Source organism: Ctenocephalides felis, unplaced genomic scaffold (assembly GCF_003426905.1).
Source record: "Ctenocephalides felis isolate EL2017-DRISC unplaced genomic scaffold, ASM342690v1 CF-g0.4_SCAFFOLD_01857, whole genome shotgun sequence".
In the NCBI taxonomy this organism is placed as follows: domain Eukaryota; kingdom Metazoa; phylum Arthropoda; class Insecta; order Siphonaptera; family Pulicidae; genus Ctenocephalides; species Ctenocephalides felis.
In genome coordinates, this window is record NW_020538011.1 from 1 (window position 1) to 19,303 (window position 19,303).

Genomic DNA, 19,303 nt, shown 5'->3' on the forward strand with positions numbered 1-19,303 from the left:
TCACTCCGCATATACACTTTAAAGCACACACCATTTAGGGGATACTTTTCAGCATGTGTATCCATGTGTCCTTTATAAACATCGAAATCACTAAAAGTCTCATTACAAATATCACATTTCGAAGGAGCGCTATGAGTACGCAAATGCATCCTCAAAGTCACATTTTGAGTAAAGGCCTTGCCGCAAATATCACATTTATAAGGACGATCTCCTGAATGGATACGGACATGTTTCCTTAAAGTCGAGTTGTCTATGAAAGCCTTCTCACATAAACCACATTTGAAGGACGTTCTCCGGTGTGAACCAGGTGTGTTTTTTTAAGGTTGCTCGGAGGGTGAAGCCTTTGGTTGCAGGTTTTGCATACATAAACGCTTGTCGCCTCTGTGGATCCTGAGGTGGACTGTTAGGTTTGCAGATTGGGAAAATGCTTTGTCGCAGATTGTGCATTTGAAATTTTTGAGACCACTGTGAATGACTTCGTGGATTTTGAGGTTTTTTAGTTTTGCGAATACTTTGTGACAAATGTCACATGTAAAAGGTTTTGGTAAATGATTCTCGGTTGGTTCTTGTTTGATTGTGGATGCAGGTTGTGTAGATTGTTCGGGAAATGTTTCATCATTATCATTTAGTTCTTGTTTGACAGAAATTTCGTCATCTTCAATTTCTTCTATGGAATATTCAAGGGGCTCAGTTTTAATTGGTTTCTCTAGTAACACGTCCATCTTTTTTGTGAAAATATTTGTAAAAATTACAAAGCACTCAATAATTATTTATATTTATAAATCAATTATGTTTTAATAGTTAACATCTTCATATTGTAAGACACAAATCATTTGTGCTTTAACTATTTACAAAATTAATATGAATATAAACATTAAATTACAACTTTTACTATAGAAGTAGTTCTTGAAAGTAATATCTTTTTCTTGAATTTCTTCTACTTCTTTGCTCAATTTTAATTACCATCTGACAAAAATTATTTATACAAATAACTTTTTATTTATTTATTTTGCCAATACTAATTATTATAAATATAAATATAAAATTATGACTTTCATTAATAAAAATGAAAATATTTTGACGTTTGACGTTTGCCACGTGTCTGAAGTTGCAGCAGTTTGCAGTTATGGATGAAATAACATCTGTCAACGATAAAATCGAACAAAAATCGATTATATTTAATTTGTTACTGTTAAATATTTTAAAATGCATCTTATATTAGTAATTATAACTAATTTAAAGTCAACTTTAAACTTTAAATAAAGATGTAAGTGATTTTTTGCCTCAAGGCAAGTTGCATGATCTTTTCGATATGCGTTGATCACGGCTTCTTAAACTATGGGTCGCGACCCTAAATAGTGCATAGGTGTATTAGTAAATACATCCGTTTTAAAACTGTGCACCGCCAATTCTTGTTTCGCAAAAGGTTTAATGAAAAGAATGGTTCATACGTTTCTTTCTGTGTCGATAATTTGTGTAACTTTTCAAAAGCGTGTAACTTTACCAAATTTTGTAAGAGATTCTTTAAGAGATTTTTTATAAGATATTCTGTAAGATTGGCGGATATAAGATCACTATTTGTCGTGCTATTAATTATATTTCTTTGATATCTACCCGTAACTGTCCACTCGAATGCCGCGTTTTGTAAAATAGATTTATCGGGGCCTAGTATAATTCTTTCGTTACCTAAAGTTTCAGAAAACGTATCAACACCTATCAACATATCTACTTCGCACGGAATATTTAAGTGTGAATCCAAAAGTTTTAATCCATTAGGAAGATTTGTTTATTATTTTCGTAAGCACAAAGGCATTTATATTTTTTGCAAATGTACCATCTTCATTGAATATTTCTAAATTTGTAAAATTATTCGATTTCGTTGAAATTCCAACAACACCGTGGAGCTTAAGGCTCGTGCATTGGGACTTAAAGCGTAATTTTTGGAATAGCGTTTTTGATATTGTATTAATTTCCGAGTCTAAATCAAATATTGCTTGCATTTTAACGCGACTCCCTTTATTACTTTTTGCGAACAAATTTACCGTAGATACGAGCGCACCCCCCGTCATTCCTTTTCCCTCACATTAAAATTATAATCGAAATACATCGATTGGCTTCTAAATTTTTAAAATCCGTTTATGCGTTTTTAAGCAAACATCGTTGAAAGTTCTAATTTTGACAAACGCCACAAAAACTATACCAATTTTTGTAAACTTTGACGAATATTCAAAATTTAACGACTTGTTGTAGGACCGTAATATTTTAGTATGATCTATAAGACTGTGGTATCTTCCGTCAAAAAAAAAACATAAAAATTGTCTAAAAAATTACTTCTACTTATATTAATAAAAACACTTTATTACAAGAAAACGGCGCGGCCGATCATTACAAAAAACTAGTCAAGTCCAAGTCGATACCCAACCAGTATGTTTCGAACAGTTTTTGAATTTTCAAAATCGATTTAGAATTACGGACTAAAACGTCGACGAATTTTTTTTCACTTTTCTGCGTTTTACAAAGAAACGGCTCGAAACGTTAGTTCTCATCGAGATACATCGAATGGCTTTTAAATTTTTGAAATCGGTCCAGCCATTTTTGAGAAAAGGACGATTATGGCAAAAAATCTAAACACACACACACATACTGCTGTCCAATTGTTGGTTTCGGATTTTTTGATGAAAACAATGTTCTCCTTCGGAAAGTTTGTAAGGGGGGCGCTGAGTAACATTTTTTCTGGAAAGGGGGCGGTAGGTGAAATAAGTTTGCGAATCACTGGTCTAGATCATAGATAAAAAAGAGTATTAGGTCCAGATTTTTATGTTTTACAACGAATACTACAACTATTTATTTTCATATGTATATATGAATATGTATATTGTTACTTAAAAAATAAATTTTCTAAAAATATTAATTTATTAAATAAATAAATATTAATTTATTAACTTCCCGTAGGGCAAGTTATATTGATCGCAAAAAAATCGAAAATAAAAAATTTTATATATCTTTACGTTTCAAAGGTTTCTGAACATTTTGGCATACCTTAGAAAAAATGGATGTATGTGTGTGTGTGTGTGTGCGTGCGGATACAAATTTTTGTCGACGATTTCGGGAACACGGATCAACCGATTTGAATAATTCAAAAAACATTCGATTCGTATTGATAAGAAAACGTGCTGATTAGTTTTTGGCGAAGGCAGGTCTAGCCGTTCCGAATGTACGGGGCAAAAAGTGCCAAAAACGGTAACTCAGTTTTAAAGAGAACGGAGCGTCCGATTTTAATAATTCAAAAAACATTTTACTTGTATTTACAAGATATAAAAAACTGATTAAATTTTTTGGAAGGTAAGTCTAGCGGTTATGACTTCTCAATAAAAATAAGTTAAAACAATGCCTTTTGGCGGTCAAAAATATTCATTTGACATATGCACAGATCAATTATAGAGATTTTCATAATGTGTACACGTTTTGTTTAAATTTTCTTGGGTTCCGTACCAAGATTTTTAATTACGGTACGGGGAAGTTCCAGCAATTTGCCTTAAGGCACGGATGCCATATGCACCCCACTAGTTTTTCTTTTATATTTGTGTTGGTCAACAAACCCGCAATCATAAACGAATGACAAAAGTTTAAGAAGCCTTGGTGTAGATCCATATATTCTTTTTTATCTATGTGTAGATCTTTAAGGTTCTGTCGTAGAATGGACCAATTTATGGCAAGGCTATGTTATGTAACAGTTTTCATACAAAATCGTACTAAATACTGTCAAAAACCTTGTGATTGCTGCGGAGTCAGGCGTTGAATGGTTCCAAAACCATTCGATTTCTATTGATAGAGAGATATGCTGATTAGTTTTTGGCAAAGGCATGTCCAGCGGTTTCGGAGCTACGGAGCAAAGAATGTAAAAAATAGAAATCGAGTTTTTGAGAGAACGGAGCATCCGATTTGATTGATTCAAAAAACATTCAATTTGTAATGATGGGGAGAAGTGGTGATTAGTTTTTGGCAAAGGCAAATCCAGCCGTTTTCGAGATATCGAGCTAAAAGTGCATAAAATGGCAGTTTTTGAGAGAACTAAGCATACGATTTGAATGATTTAAAAAACTTTTTCCTTGTGTTAACAAAACAATTGCTTTTGGAAAAAAAAATTATTTATTTATTTTTTTGCATATCGAAAATAATTCTGATTTTAATTGTAATTGTGACTTAAGTTCTAATATACTTTAAACAAATAATTTCAACTTTGCAATTCAGTTTATATAATTTTTATAAATATTAGACAATGTTACAATATTTATAATAATCTATTTGAAAGCATTTAATATTCCTCGAACATTTTGTTACAGTACTGAAAGTTCCAGCAATTTGCCTTAAGGCTTGATGCCATACACCACTAATTTATAAATATTTTACACAATTTTATTAATACAATTTCTAACTATTATAATATATTAAATACAAATGTTGCATCACAACTTCATTTATTCATTTTCCACATACACTCATATGTTTCTTCAATCCATCGGCTCTCACAAAAGCCTTCTTACACACCTCGCACTTAACAGGGTTTTTTTTGTATGGGTGATCATATGCACTTTCAAAGTATAAGCCCTTGTAAATCCTTTACCACATATCGTACACTTATTAAGTTTGTCACCTGTATGAATTTTCATATGTTTATTTAAATTACTAGACTGTGTGAATGCTCGACTGCATATAACACATTTATAAGGACGTTCACCCGCATGGATATTCAAATGTGTTTTCAAATGACTCGATTCCACAAAAGTTTTGTCACATTTCGGACATTTATAAGGGCGTTCCCCTGTGTGGGATCGCATGTGTCGAGCCATGTTGCTGGACTGGGCAAAAGCCATGTTGCATATCTTGCATTTGACGAGACGTTCCCCGGTGTGGGTGACCATGTGCACTTTCAAGCCTGTTTTGTGGACAAAGGTCTTCTTGCAGATTGCACATTCGTAAGGACGGTCCCCTGAATGAGTGAGGATGTGTCTGCTTAAAGAAGGTTGCTGGGTGAAGGTTTTGTTGCAAATGTGGCAGGTGTAAGGTCTCTCCTTGGTGTGGGTTCTGAGGTGTGCCGTTAACTTGTTCTGGCGCACAAAGGCTTTTGGGCATTGTGGACATTGGAAGGCTTTGATTCCGGTATGCAGAAGTTTGTGTTGATTCAGGTTACCTATTTGGGTGAATGATTTGTGGCAGATGTCACATTTGTAAGGCTTTTCTAGAAAGTGAGCATCGACTGATTGTTGTAACTGTAGGATTTGGGATTCCTGTTCTTGACCAGCATCATCATCTTCTGGACTTGGGGACTCTTCATTATTATCATCATCAATTTCATTTTTTACAGAAGAACTGTCAAAATCATTGTCTGACACTTCGTCTTCGTCTTCTAAAGGTTCAATTTTAACTTCATCACATGAAAATGTTATTATTTCTTCAGACATATCTGTCTGGGTTAAAATACGAGTTTATTAATATATAAATTAAATATTTTCACTATTTATTATAAAGAAAAACATTAACTGGTAATATTATGAGTCGATAAACAATTCGACGCTTTTGACATTTGACGTTTCGTTCTGCGTGAAGTTGTATACGAACTCTCAAAACTGTCAAGATGGCGGAAAAATTTAAATGTCATCTAAAAATATTTTGTAAATTTAAAATATTTGTTTTATAATTAACTTTTCGTAGGGTAAGTTGGGTAAGTTATCGTATTCGCAAAAAAATCAAAAATGAAAATTTTCCTATGTATATCTTTACGTTTCAAAGGTTTTTCAACATTTTGGCATACCTTTGAAAAAAAATGTATGTGTTTGTGTATGCATAGATAAATAAGTAAGAGTTAAATCATTTGTAAAATAAGCTTTTTCACTATTTATTTTCAACTAGTAATGTTATGAGTCGATAAATAATTTGACATTTTTGACATTTGACGTTTCATTTTGTGTGAAGTTGTATACGAATTCTCAAAACTGTCAAGATGGCTGAAAAATATAAATGCCATTTAAAAATGCTTTTCTATTTTAAAATAGTTGTTTTCTGTAGGATAAGTTACAGTAATCGCAAAAAAACAAAAATTAAATTTTTATATGCATATATTTAGGTTTGAAAGGTTTCTGAACGTTTTGGCATACCTTAAAAAAATTGATGTGCGTGCGGATACAAAATTTCATCGACGCTTACGCGCTTCGATATTTCTTCTCTAAAACAGCCACGCAGCACGATTGTTTTGAAATGAAGTTCAAGATTTTCAGAAAAATTCAAAGTATAAAAAAAATTTGGAAAGATGAAAAAAATAAAATTTTGTCAGAAACTTCAAAATTTTAAAAAATCTATTTTTTTTTTCAAAAGTTAAAAGTTTTTTAAAAAATTTAATTTTTGATACGGGAAGTTCCAACAATTTGCCATACGGCACGATGCCATGCACCACTAGTTCAAATTTAAAATAATCGTTTTACGTTTCAAAGGTTTCTGAACGTTTTGGCATACTTTAGAAAAAATGGATGTATGTGTGTGTGGGGGTGTGGATACAAATTTTCGTCGACTATTTCGGGCGCACGGAACAACCGATTTGAATAATTCAAAAACATTCGATTCCTATTGATAAGGAGACGTGCTGATTAGTTTTTGGCAAAGGCAGGTCTAACCGTTTCGAAGATACGAGTCAAAGAGTGCCAAAAATGGTAGTTCAGTTTTTGAGATAACCGAGCGTCCGATTTGAATGATTCAAAAAACGTTTTACTTGTATTGACAAGATGAAGAACTGATAAAATTTTGGGAATGCAGGTCTAGCGGTTTCGGAGATCTAGTAAAAAAAAGCCATTTGGCGGTCAAAAATGATCATTAGACATATGCACATCAAATTATAAAATATTTTATTAATAAGAAAACATTTTTAAAGTAAAACTTCTTTTGGCGCGATTAGGGAGTAAATATGTACAAATGCCACGAAAAAAAACGTTACGGTCGAGTCGAGTGCCAATGATTCGTCATTCACTCTCGATTATATCATTTTTATAGGGGTCGATTATGATTGGTCGTCGTGTCGCGTGAGTATGATTGCTTTGATTGTGATAACACAAATGTGTATTGAATAAATATATTTGAAGTATGACATTTCTATGGGTTCTGAAGCAATTATCATTCCTCCGTCTGATTGAAAAAAGTTCTAATTTCCCAAAATATTCCAATATTTTGTAAATAAAATAAAAACAAATCTAATTTCAGAAATGATTTTTTTTTGAAATTACAAAATTTTCAAAAATCTTTTTTCATTAATCACGTGAGATTTTTAGGGGGAGGGAGGGGTTTGCCAAAAATCACAAAATATCATGTGGGATAGGGAGGGGTATAGTAAGAAATCTCGTGTATTTATTTTTAACCCGAATTTTATAAAAAATCTAAACATCTTCAAAAAAAAAATCAAAAATCAAAAACGGTAAATTGAGTAATTCAAAAAAATTGTAGTTATAAATTTTATTTTGGTATGGGAAATTCCAGCAATTTGCTTTAAGGCACGATTCCAAGCACCACTAGTTAGGTTAGGTTAGGTTTCATATCTAAAACGTCTGATTGCACAGCAAATACATTTTTTTGGACAGTTTTTACTATCAAATCATATTAAGATTGGACTGTAACACTGAGTTGCCATGACAACAGAGTTGTTCCGTTGTATATTTAATGTTTAAAATGTTAAAAATTCTTTGATTACACAAAGTTTGAAAAATGCCATTTATTATTATTACTTCGTGTTCCCTTTTGGTTAGAGCTATGGGATTTCAATCAGAGGTCGTAGGTTCGATACCTGCATCGGGCAGCCTGATATCAAGCAGTAGTGACATCGGTTTTTACTTGAAAATATAGAAAGCAGTATGTGTCTAACATCCCTTACCCGGCATTAGTTAAAAAATTCTTTACCAATACAAAAATTGTAACAAAATTCTTCACATAGAGATAGGACAACCGTTTGGGTTGCCATATAATAATTTCTTCTTCAACTTACCATATGTGATGACTTGGTGATGGCACTGGTAATATCGCCAAAATATTTCCTAAATGTTTATTTTTCACAATTTCACCATTCACTAAAAACACACAAACACAAACACAAAAACTATAAACCAAAATATATTTCATTTTTTTAAAAATTAATACACAACAAAAGTATGTTCTAATTTTTCTTGCAATAAATACTTTATAGTAAATTTCTAGTATTTGGTATCATGTTTTTTTTATCAAAAGGTTTATAACAGGTGTGGACGTTCTTATATAATAAAGAGCTACTTTGTAAAATATTTTTGGAATTTTTATTTTGCTTATTGACAGTAGTGGGGTGCATGGCATCGTGCCTTAAGGCAAGTTGCTGGGACTTCACATACTGTAATTAAAAATTTTGGTACGGAACCCAAAAAAATTTACACGAAAAGTGAACACATTATTAAAATCTCTATAAAATATCTGTAAATTTGATGTGCATTTTTATTACTTATTTTTATTGAGAGTCTATAACCACTGGACCTGCCTTCCCAAAAATTTAATCAGTTCTTTATCTTGCCAATACAAGTAACATATACGTTCTCCTAAAACTGAGTTTTTGGCATTTTTTGCCTTGTATCTTCGCCAAAAACTAATCAGTACGTCTCCTTATCAATACGAATCGAATGTTTTCTGAATTATTCAAATCGGTTGATCGGTGTTCGAATCGTCGACAAAAATTTGTATCCGCACACACATACATCCATTTTTTCTAAGGTATCCAAAATGTTCAAAAACCTTTGAAACGTAAAGGTATATAAATTTTTTTTCGATTTTTTTGCGATTACTATATCTTACCCTATGGAAAGTATTTTGAACTTACACTAATCGTTTTATGATATTATAAACAACTAGGTGTGAGTGGCATTTCCCTAAGACAAGTTGTATGAAACGAGCTTCCAAGGTGTATGTTCTTCCAAATTCCAATTCCAAAGTTTAATGAATTTATGAGACTTAAATAACTTTTTGTAGGCCTATAATATTTTAGTATGATGGTTCAAACAACATCACTGTATGTAATATCGTAATAATTACGAAGAAAAGGCCAGGCAGATCTTTGCTAAGACTTATACCTTTAGAACGATTTTTCAATTTTCAAAATTGGTTCAGAAGTTTTGGCTAAAATGTGGCTATTTTTTGCACTTAATTACTTAAAACTAATTCTAAAGAAACGGCTCGGCCGGTTATCAAAAAAAATTGAAATGATATAAAAAAATGAACAAAAAAATAATTCATTTTTATGCACATCTATATATATAAAAGAGGATCGCTTTATGTGCTAACACTTATAACTCACGAACGGCTGAACCGATTTAGATGAAAATTGGCAGGGAGGTAGTTTAGAGCCAGGAGAAGGACTTAGGATACTTTTTATCCCGATTTTCAGTTTAATTGATAGTATATTTATATATATATATATATAAAATACTAGCTAGCCCGGCCACGCGTTGCTGTGGCTCAGTAATTGGTGGCAGAGAGGTAGTTTAGAGCCCGTTTTTCATTCTAATTCAGAAATAATTATTTATAAACTATCCATGTAGTTTATTCAATCTATGATACTATATATAGAATGTACTGTTTAGAATATACCTTACTTAGCAAAACAACGTTTGCCGGGTCAGCTAGTTTTTTTATAATATTGCTTGCATATTAATTTGTAGTTTGATAATATCAGTTGAGTATTTTTGAATTTATTTATTTAATTAAATTGTTGAAAAAGTAAGGGGAGTGTAACAATTTTTTTAATATAACCGCGGGGTGGAGGTGCGGTGCAAAATAGGTTGGAAACCACTGTCTTGTCGAATTTTTACAAATGGTTTTTGAATTTTTGAAAACTTGCACAAGAGTATCAAATTGGTTCACATACATACACACACAAGTTTTCTTTTCAAATTTGGTCTCAAACAATTCAGAATGATTTGAAACGTCGAGAAAACACAATTATAGCTAATCGGATTTTTTCGGGAAAACAAAAAATTTTCCTTCAGGAAGTTAATAATAAATAAGTCCTTACTTTATTATTAATAATTAATATAAGTCCATCCATACTGTTACCATACATAATTACATTTCATTCACCATTCTCAAAAAAGTTGACCTTCAATGCTTCAAAAAGACCCAAATATTTTTGGCTTTATCTCTTATCGTGACTGATAATAAAATTCGGCAATTGTAAATATTCGATTTATCAATTAAACCGATGCACCTGCGATAAAAGAAAGCGTTATATAATTTGGTTATTGATCTATTACTGTTTTGGACAACTTGATATCAAGCAGCAGTAATATTGATACGATAATAGTAAAAATGTCGATATATTAATTAAAGTTTAATTATTAAACTAATGTACTAATGCGTTTGCGATAAAACAAAGCCATATATAAATTTTACTATTGAAATATTACTGTCTCGGACGACATGATATCGAGCAGCAGTAATATCAGTTTATATTAAAAAATGTCGATTCATTAATTAAAGTTTAATTATTAAACTAATGTACTAATGCATTTGTGATAAAACAAAGCTGTTCATAAATTTATATATTTTATTACTGTCTCGAACAACTTCATATCGAGCATTAATAATATCAGTTTATATTAAAAAAATATCGATTTATTAACTTCCCGTAGGGTAAGTTATAGTAATCGCAAAAAAATCGAAAATGAAAATTTTTATATATCTTTACGTTTCAGAGGTTTCTGAACATTTTGGCATACCTTAGAAAAAATGGATGTATGTGTGTGTGTGTGTGTGTATGTATGTATGTGTGTGTATGTATGTGCGGATACAAATTTTCGTCGACGATTTCGGGAACACGGATCAACCGATTTGAATAATTCAAAAAACATTCGATTTGTACTAATAAGGAGACGTGCTGATTAGTTTTTGGCGAAGTTAGGTCTAGTCGTTCCGAAGATACGGGGCAAAAAGTGCCGAAAACGGTAACTCAGTTTTTAAGAGAACGGAGCGTCCGATTTGAATAATTCAAAAAACATTTTACTTGTATTGGCAAGATGAAGAGTTGATCAAATTTTCATAAAGGCAGGTCTAGCGGTTTCGGAGATCTAATGAAAAAAGTAAAAAAAAATGCCATTCGGCGGTTAAAAATGATGATTAGACATATGCACATCAAATTATCAGATATTGTATAAAAATTTTAACAATAAGTATAATTTTTTTTTACATTTCTATGGGTTCCGTACCAATGTTTATGCGTTAGACGGCGGCGCGGCACTTGCGCTGTGACAATTCGTCTCTACAGTTCAAGCAGTACGATTGCTTTGAAAAAAGTTCAGAATTTCCAAAATATGTCAAAATGAAGAAAACATTTTTCTTTTCAAAAAAATAGTTTGTTTTCAAAAAAAAAATTTTTTTTTTCAAATAAAAATTATTTTTTCAAAAAAAAGTAATTTTTTGTCATATTCCTAGTTTCTCAAAAATCTAATTATTTCGAAGTAAATTTTTTTCAAAAATGTTAATCGTTTTTAAAAAAATAATAATTTTTGGTACGGGAAGTTCCAGCAATTTGCCTTAAGGCACGATGCCCTAATTGCCTTTAGACAGAATTCCACTTACAGCTAGTTAACTAAACTGTTGCACTAATGCATCTGCGATAAAACAAATCTTCATAACATTTTATTATATAGTTCTATTTCTATATCATTTTTCGTTATTGATCACTTCCCGTCTCGGACACCTTGATATCGAGCAGCAGTGATATCAGTTTATACTTGAAAATATCGATTTGTCAATTAAACTAATACAACTGTGATAAAAGAAATTGTCTAATATAATTTTAATAAAAGAAAGTGTGATAATCTTGGTTATTGATCTATTTGCGTCTTGGTCAACTTGAAATCGAGCAGCAGAAATATCAGTTTGTAGTTGAAAATATCCATTTATCAATTGAACTAATGCACTTGCCATAAAACAAAGCTTCATATACCTTTGGATATCGATATATTTCTGTAATGGACAACTTGATATCGAGCAGCAGCAATATCAGTTTATACTTGAAAATATCGATTTATCAATTAAACTAATGCACTAATACACCTGCGATAAAACAAAGCTTCATATACCTTTGGTTATTGATATATTTCTGTAACGGACAACTTGATATCGAGCAGTAATAATATCAGTTCATACTTAAAACTATCGATTTATCAATTAAACTAGTGTACTAATACACCTACGATAAAACAGTTTTTTTATAATTCTTATTATTAATCTATTTCTGTTTCGGACAACTTGATATCGAGCAGCAGTAATATCAGTTCATACTTAAAATATTTATAAGAATTATAGCGATAAGATAGATTTATGTAATGATGGTTATTGATCTATTCTCGTCTCGGACAACTTGAAATCGAGCAGCAGTAATATCAGTTTATACTTGAAGATATCGATTTATCAATTGAACCAATTTTGGTTATTGATTTATTTGCGTTTCGGGCAACTTGATATCGAGCAACAGTAATACCAATTTATACTTACAATGGTCGATTTATCAATTTGGTTATTGATCTATTTTCGTCTCGGACAACTTGATATGGAGCAGCAGTATCCATTCCATTATCAATTCATCTATTTATAAATTAAACTAACGCACTTACCATAAAACAAAGCTTTATACAATTTTAGTTATTAATCTATTCCCGTCTCGGATAACTTGGTATCGAGCAGCATTAATGTCAGCCGATCTTGGTCAAAAATTAATCAGCATATTCCCAAATGATGTATTTCGATTTTGGATTTTTGATAAACTATTTCAGTTTACAAAATTAGTTCAGGATTTTTAAAAATAAAAATTTTGGAATTTGGAATTATGAAAAAAAGCCTAGGCTGATCAACGCACAAAAGTGGTTAAATAAATTAAGTGAATTTTTGAAATCGGTGCAACTGTTTTCAAGAAAACGTCGACGAAAGGTCAAAAATCACCGTACACACATTTTTTTCTAATTTTGGCCTTAAGCGATCCAAAATGACTTGAATCAATCAAGAATTTAATAATATTTACATGAAAACTAGCAAACCGGGTGAACTTCGTTTCACCACCAGATGGTTTCATTTTGTGTAACATTTCGTTTGGTGATTAAAAGTTGAAGAAAAAAATTGCCTGCTGTTGAAATTGAATAAAAATTTGCACAATACACGTGATTGATTTGATGGTTTCCAATTTAAATGTTAGGAAACGACTAATTTATATTTTTTACTTTTTTTGCACAATTTCACAGTGAACACAATGCCGGTTTGTCACATGAAATTAACTGAGCAGAGAACAATGAGTAGCTGTCAAACAAATGAGCAGCAGTCAAACAAAAAATATTAGTTTGTAGTACATGCTAAGTATCAGAGATGACGCTGTATGTGAAAAAAGAAAAAATGTTTTCCGCTTTTCTGTTGAAATCTTTCTTCAATTTTATTTGCTATAAACCTCACGGAGCCCGAGACCTTTCCAACGAATGCAAAATCGTCGAAATCGTTGCGTACATTCTGGAGTTATATCGTCAGGAAGGAAAACCCGACTTATTTTTATATAATGGATAATATTTGTAATGATTACTAATGATTGCCCAATGAGGTGCACTTCGAAACATCTATCAAAACTTTTATTAAATAAAAACGCTACTATTATTTATTTCATATTTATTTACAAAAAACAACAAACTACCAATCAATCAATCTTTTGGCTCTTGACATTGCTTCTGCCCTTCCTGTCGCTCTTTTGGCCTTCTGCAGGATAAAAGATTTTCTTGAGTCCCAAAACGACCAAAAAGGCGCCTCCCAAAAACAGTCCGAGCCACACGAGCACCAAGTCCCACATGAAAAGTGTAGGGGCTCCCATAACTGCTGCCAGGGACTTCAGATGGGGGGCTCCTTTGTGCCTTAGTACGTATTCGCACCACCATGTCGCCTCTTGCAGCGGATGCATCGGGCGATCGCGGAAACGAGACGAACGCAGCGCCATCTTTTGGCGGTAACTGGAAACGAAAGAGGAAAAGGTGAATGAGCTTTTAAACCATCATTAGGTTTTTCTTGCTTTTGTATTCAGAACTTTGAGGTATCGAAATAAGTTTGAGGTTATGAGGTTTGGGATTGTTCAAGTATTACGTAAGCAGATTTATTATAATTATTTACCCCCCGCCCATCCCCCTTGTCAGCAAAAGTAAGGCAATCTCTTACCCCCTACCCCCATGCTTACGTAAACATTTTGCAATTAATGTAAAAAAATAAAAATACTATCTATGACGTAATCATCATCCAGACTCTCCTGCCCCCCATGTCAACCCAAAATAAGCAAATTTACAACCCCCCCGCCACCCTATAGTGCTTGTTGAACGGCCCCTTTGAGGCTTGATGTTAGAGGAAAAGAAATATATAGAGAGCAAAGGAGATGCGGTAATAGCGAGAGATAGAAAGGGAGAAAAAGATAATTTGATAGAGAAAGAAGAAAAAGTAAAAAGAAAGGGATTGGCGGGAGGATAGATTTTATAGAGAAAATGAGAAAGAAAGAAATTCTGAAAGAAAGGAAGATAATAATTAGATAAGTATAGATTCAGAGAAAGAAGGAAGAATGGAAAGGGAGGGATAGAGATAATTAGAGATTCGGAGAAAAAGAAAGATAAAGAGAGAAGGATATAGGATGATATGGAGAGATAGAGATGAAGTGATAGAGAAAGAAGGAAAAGTTAAAACACAGGCGGAGGGTCATAGATTAGAAAAAATAGATTAGAAGAAGATGACTTGATGGGGAAAGAATAAAAAGTAAAAAGAAAGGTATTAATTGGAGGATATTAGATAGAGAAAATGAGAAAGAGAAAAATTCAGAAAGAAAGAAAGACAATAATTAGGTAACTTTAGATTTAGAGGAAGAAGGAAGAATGGAAAAGGAGGGATAGGGATAATTAGGGATTCAGAGAAAAATAAATATAAAGAGAGAAGGAGATAGGGTGATATGGAGAGATAGAGATGAATTGACAGAGAAAGAAGGAAAAGTTAAGACAGGGGGGGGAGAGATTAGATAGAAAAAAGGAAAGAAAAAATAGAAGAAATGAGATAAATTTATAAAAAGAAACTGATAGAGATAATCTGAGAAAAGTAACTAGTCGTGTCATCTTCAGGATTGGACTTACCTCTCATCTTCAAGCATCTGTTTAACCTTTTGGTAAATATCATCCTCCGTCATCGTGAGCAGGTCCAATTTTTCAGCAACTCCTGCCTCAGTAGCCTTTTTGATATTCTAGAAAAGAAATAATAATTTATTGGTAAAATGAAAATTTATTAACTTCCCGTAGGGTAAGTTATTGTAATGGGCCGAAAATCGGAATTGAAAATTTTTACATTTCTCGACGTTTTGAAGGTTTCTGAACATTTTGGCATACTTCAGAAAAAATGGATGTGTTTATGTGTGTGTGTGTGTGTGTGTATGTATGTATGGATACAAATTTTCGCTCACGTTTTCGGGCGTACGGATCAACCGATTTGAATGGTTCAGAAAACATTCGATTCCTATCGATAGGGAAAAGAGCTGATTAGTTTTTGGAAAAGGCAGGTCCAGCCGTTTCGAGGATACAGAGCCAAGAGTGCAGAAAATAAAAATCGACTTTTTGAGAGAACGGAGTATCCGATTTGAATGATCCAAAAAACATTCAGTTCGTAATGACGGGGAAAAGTGGTTATTAGATTTTGGCAAAGGTAGGTTTTGGCGGTTTTGGAGATACAGAGCTAAATGTTAAAAAAATGGCAGAGAGAACTAGGCGTCCGATTTAAATGATTCAAAAAACTTTCTGCTTGTTTCAACAAAATAATTGCTTTTGGAAATTTCTCGAATATTTCATTACGGTACGGGAAGTTTCAGCAATTTGCTCCAAGGCACGATGCCATACACCACTAGTTTATTATACTTACTGCTCTCTGGTCGCCGAAAAAGGGGACTCCCAACATTGGTACTCCGTGCCAGGTTGCTTCTTGGGAGCTCAGAAGACCACCATGGGTTATGAATAGTTTCAAATTGGGATGAGCTGGGAATAACATTATTTGAGGTTATGGTTAGTTAGTATTTATGTTAGTATGGTTAGTTTTAAGGTTTTAAGGTTAGTCAATATTGAAAAAAGTGATAGTAGAGGTTATGTTCAGTAACTTTGACTGGAACTTTTAAGTTTTACTGAATGAATTTTAATGAATTTATTTATTCATAAGCAAGCTGTAATCAATAATATATATATATATATATATATATATATATATATATATATATATTATATCAGGCTTTTGTCAAGAAAAAATAGAATTTAACATTTATAGTTTTGTGGTTATGTTCAGTAAGTACCAATATAAGTTTAAGGTTATCTTCAGTCTTTTACCTAAAATGTCGTTTTGCGAAAACCATTTTTGCAGCATAATATTTTTAGGAACTTCCAAACCGTCCTCTTCGAACTTCCACAAAAAGTTGTATTCTGGTAGTCTTGCCAGAGCATTAACGAACATATCGATTCGGTGTTGCCCGATAACAGCGCTCCTGAGAGTCGAACCAATGCTGAAAAGCACTGCACCTTTCTTGCCAGATTCGATGAAATGTTTAATGGCCTAAAATGTAAAAAAATATGGAATTTTAGTCATATTTTGAACAGAAATTTATAACATTAGGATGAACTAGCTATCGTAAATAAAATAAAAGTATTTGAAACAAATAGAAAATAATGGCGTACTTTGAGGTTATGTCAGCACTTGATTAGTTTCTTATAATTGTTTTATACTTAGACTTATTTACGGACAACTTGCTTTATTACATTATAATTCGATAAGAGAGTAGTATGTAAACATAAATAAGAGAGTTTGAATAAGGAATGTTAGTTGTTTATTTTGAGGTTATGTCAACGGAAGTCCGTTACGCTCGAACTGTTCGTCATTCGCTCTCGATGAGATAATTTTTATACGCGTTGATATGATTGGTCGTCGTGTCGCGTGAGTATGATTGCTTTGATTGTATGCGTATACATTGCGTACAAATGAAAAATTAGTGCCGTGTAATAAACGTAAGTTTATCAAAATCATTTATATTATTTGTGGTTACTATGTATTTTTATAAATTATATTTATGAGCGAGACACATACTACAGCTGCTCAAAGAATGAGACTGTAACACCAGCGAAATAGTCAAAAAACGAACAGTCAAAGTTGTTATATGATGTATTAATTTTTAACTTAAATGCCATCTCGTACAATAGCAAAACAGTTTTACTTCGATTTTTTTTTTCACTCTCTTTTTTCTCACGATCGTTTCATCTTCAGCATAAAAAGCGACATCAGCGCCAATCTCATCCTGATGAATTTTATTATTTTTTTATGTTACGAGAAATGGATTCTATGGTTTGTCATTTGGAGGTTATGTTAACAATTATCTTACCTGTGGTACAGGTTTAGGTTCTTCGATGTGCATTCCACCAATTTCAATAATATTTGGTAATAATGGTTGAGGCAGGTCCATGGACGGATGAGTATTGACCATAACCAAACTTGCTTTACCTTCTACTTCTTCCAAATTTGGTAATTTTTCACCTATTAAATAAAAAATTTAAATTAATAATATTTATATTAATAAAAATAATATAAATAATTATTATTATTGATATTTATTTATTAATAATATATAAATATAAATAAAAAAATTATTGCTAATCTAGTACGACATTTTGAAATTTTACTCATTTGTGTGGGCGCACCCTTACTTAATTCGAGCTAATTCACATAGAGTTTTTATTAGGGTGCATTCACACTTAGAATTTATTTATATGTTTAGTTTTTGTCAACTTTATCATTTTTATATTAGCTTCCTTTTAGTGTTTGTTATTAATTTTCCATGTTTATCGACGTTTCTAGTTGTACTGAATCGTTTGACACCGAAATTGTAAAAAGTATCTGTGTGTGATTAATTTGAACTTTTGTCGACGTTTTTACTGAAATGATTTTTAAAATTTAAAATGATTATGATGATTAGTTGTGCACCACAATTGGCCGAGGTATTTCTTCATAATAAGTGCAAAAATTATAATTTTTTTTATCATTTCTGATGATGACTAAAATCTAAATCGTATTCATATTTCATCCTCACCATAAATCAGCTCTGCCCTCATCTGAGCCTCCTTCAACAGTGCCCTCCTGACCCTCCAGTCGTGCAAATAAAAGAACAAGTTTTTCGACCTCTCCCAAAAAGACATCACTTGTGGCAACTCCGTATTATAATAAGGCACCAACGATGCCAAAGGTGCACCTCCAACCAAACTATTCGTATTAGGCGGATTGGTAAAAGCTGTCAGTCCTACCAACGGCGGATAACCAAATCTATCCATTACCACACTCAACAACCCTGGAATTCCCGTATAATCGTAAAGGACCAAATCGAATTTGAAGTCTCGGGGGTAGTTTAAAAGACTCTGCAACCCCTTGGTCTGCATGGTGATACCGTCGCTGGTTCCGAAGACTCCGTTGATGTGGGTTATGCTGGTGTAAGTGGAATGTTTAGCAAATTCTATTAAATCGTAATTTTGGGTTGTTGCTAAGGTTTTGTAGACCTTTTCAAGTTGGATGTAGTGCAGGTTGGGGAATTTTTTGTTTGCGGGGTTGTCGGTCTGGATGCTGAGCGTTGTGACGTTGTAGCCGATGGTTGATAGTGTGGAGTAGAGGGCGCGGTTCCTGGAAACATAGATGATGAGGTAGACGTATTTTGGTATCATGTTAATAGATAATTATATCATTATAATTTGTTTGTTTTAAGAAATATTGGAAACATCAAAGTTTTTTGTAAGTGAATAAAATCTGACAGCTGTGAACTTGCACCCGGAACATGTGTACCAACATAACATGGTACAAGTATGCTATGTACTTGAATTAAAATGCCATTTATTGATGATTTGTTGAAAACAAACTATAAAAACATTAAATAATACTTTACTACTTAGGACTCAAAACTGCAATGAAGTTGCATTCATAGCATAGAAATCCTTTTACTGAATTTCGCCATTAGTTATATTTTGTTCAGATTTATTATTTGAAATTAAAAAGAATCTAATCTTACCATACATGATGACTTGGTGATGGAATTGGCATCAAACACAAAATATTTCCTTTGAATTCATTTTGTTCACTCAAACACACATGAAAAACACTCAAAAAGATAAATAAAATTTTAATAAAATCAAACTCCATTTTGAAAAAAAAACTAATTAAATTTTAATAAATAAATTAT

General features: G+C 32.3%; 3 protein-coding genes across 3 annotated transcripts; all 3 read right to left on the reverse strand.

The window, feature by feature from the left end:
* Window positions 1-317: 317 nt before the first annotated feature.
* On the reverse strand, window positions 318-722 carry LOC113374492 (zinc finger protein 35-like). Its single transcript, XM_026614520.1, has one exon. It carries the CDS (start codon window positions 720-722, stop codon window positions 318-320), a length of 405 nt encoding a protein of 134 aa, XP_026470305.1.
* Window positions 723-4,526: 3,804 nt separating this feature from the next.
* On the reverse strand, window positions 4,527-5,462 carry LOC113374493 (zinc finger protein 239-like). Its single transcript, XM_026614521.1, has one exon. It carries the CDS (start codon window positions 5,460-5,462, stop codon window positions 4,527-4,529), a length of 936 nt encoding a protein of 311 aa, XP_026470306.1.
* Window positions 5,463-13,732: 8,270 nt separating this feature from the next.
* On the reverse strand, window positions 13,733-18,791 carry LOC113374494 (UDP-glucuronosyltransferase 2B13-like). Its single transcript, XM_026614522.1, has 6 exons — window positions 18,170-18,791; window positions 17,465-17,616; window positions 16,422-16,644; window positions 15,967-16,079; window positions 15,192-15,298; window positions 13,733-14,039 (listed from the first exon to the last, which is right to left on the reverse strand). Exons 1-6 carry the CDS (start codon window positions 18,789-18,791, stop codon window positions 13,733-13,735), a joined length of 1,524 nt encoding a protein of 507 aa, XP_026470307.1.
* Window positions 18,792-19,303: the final 512 nt, after the last annotated feature.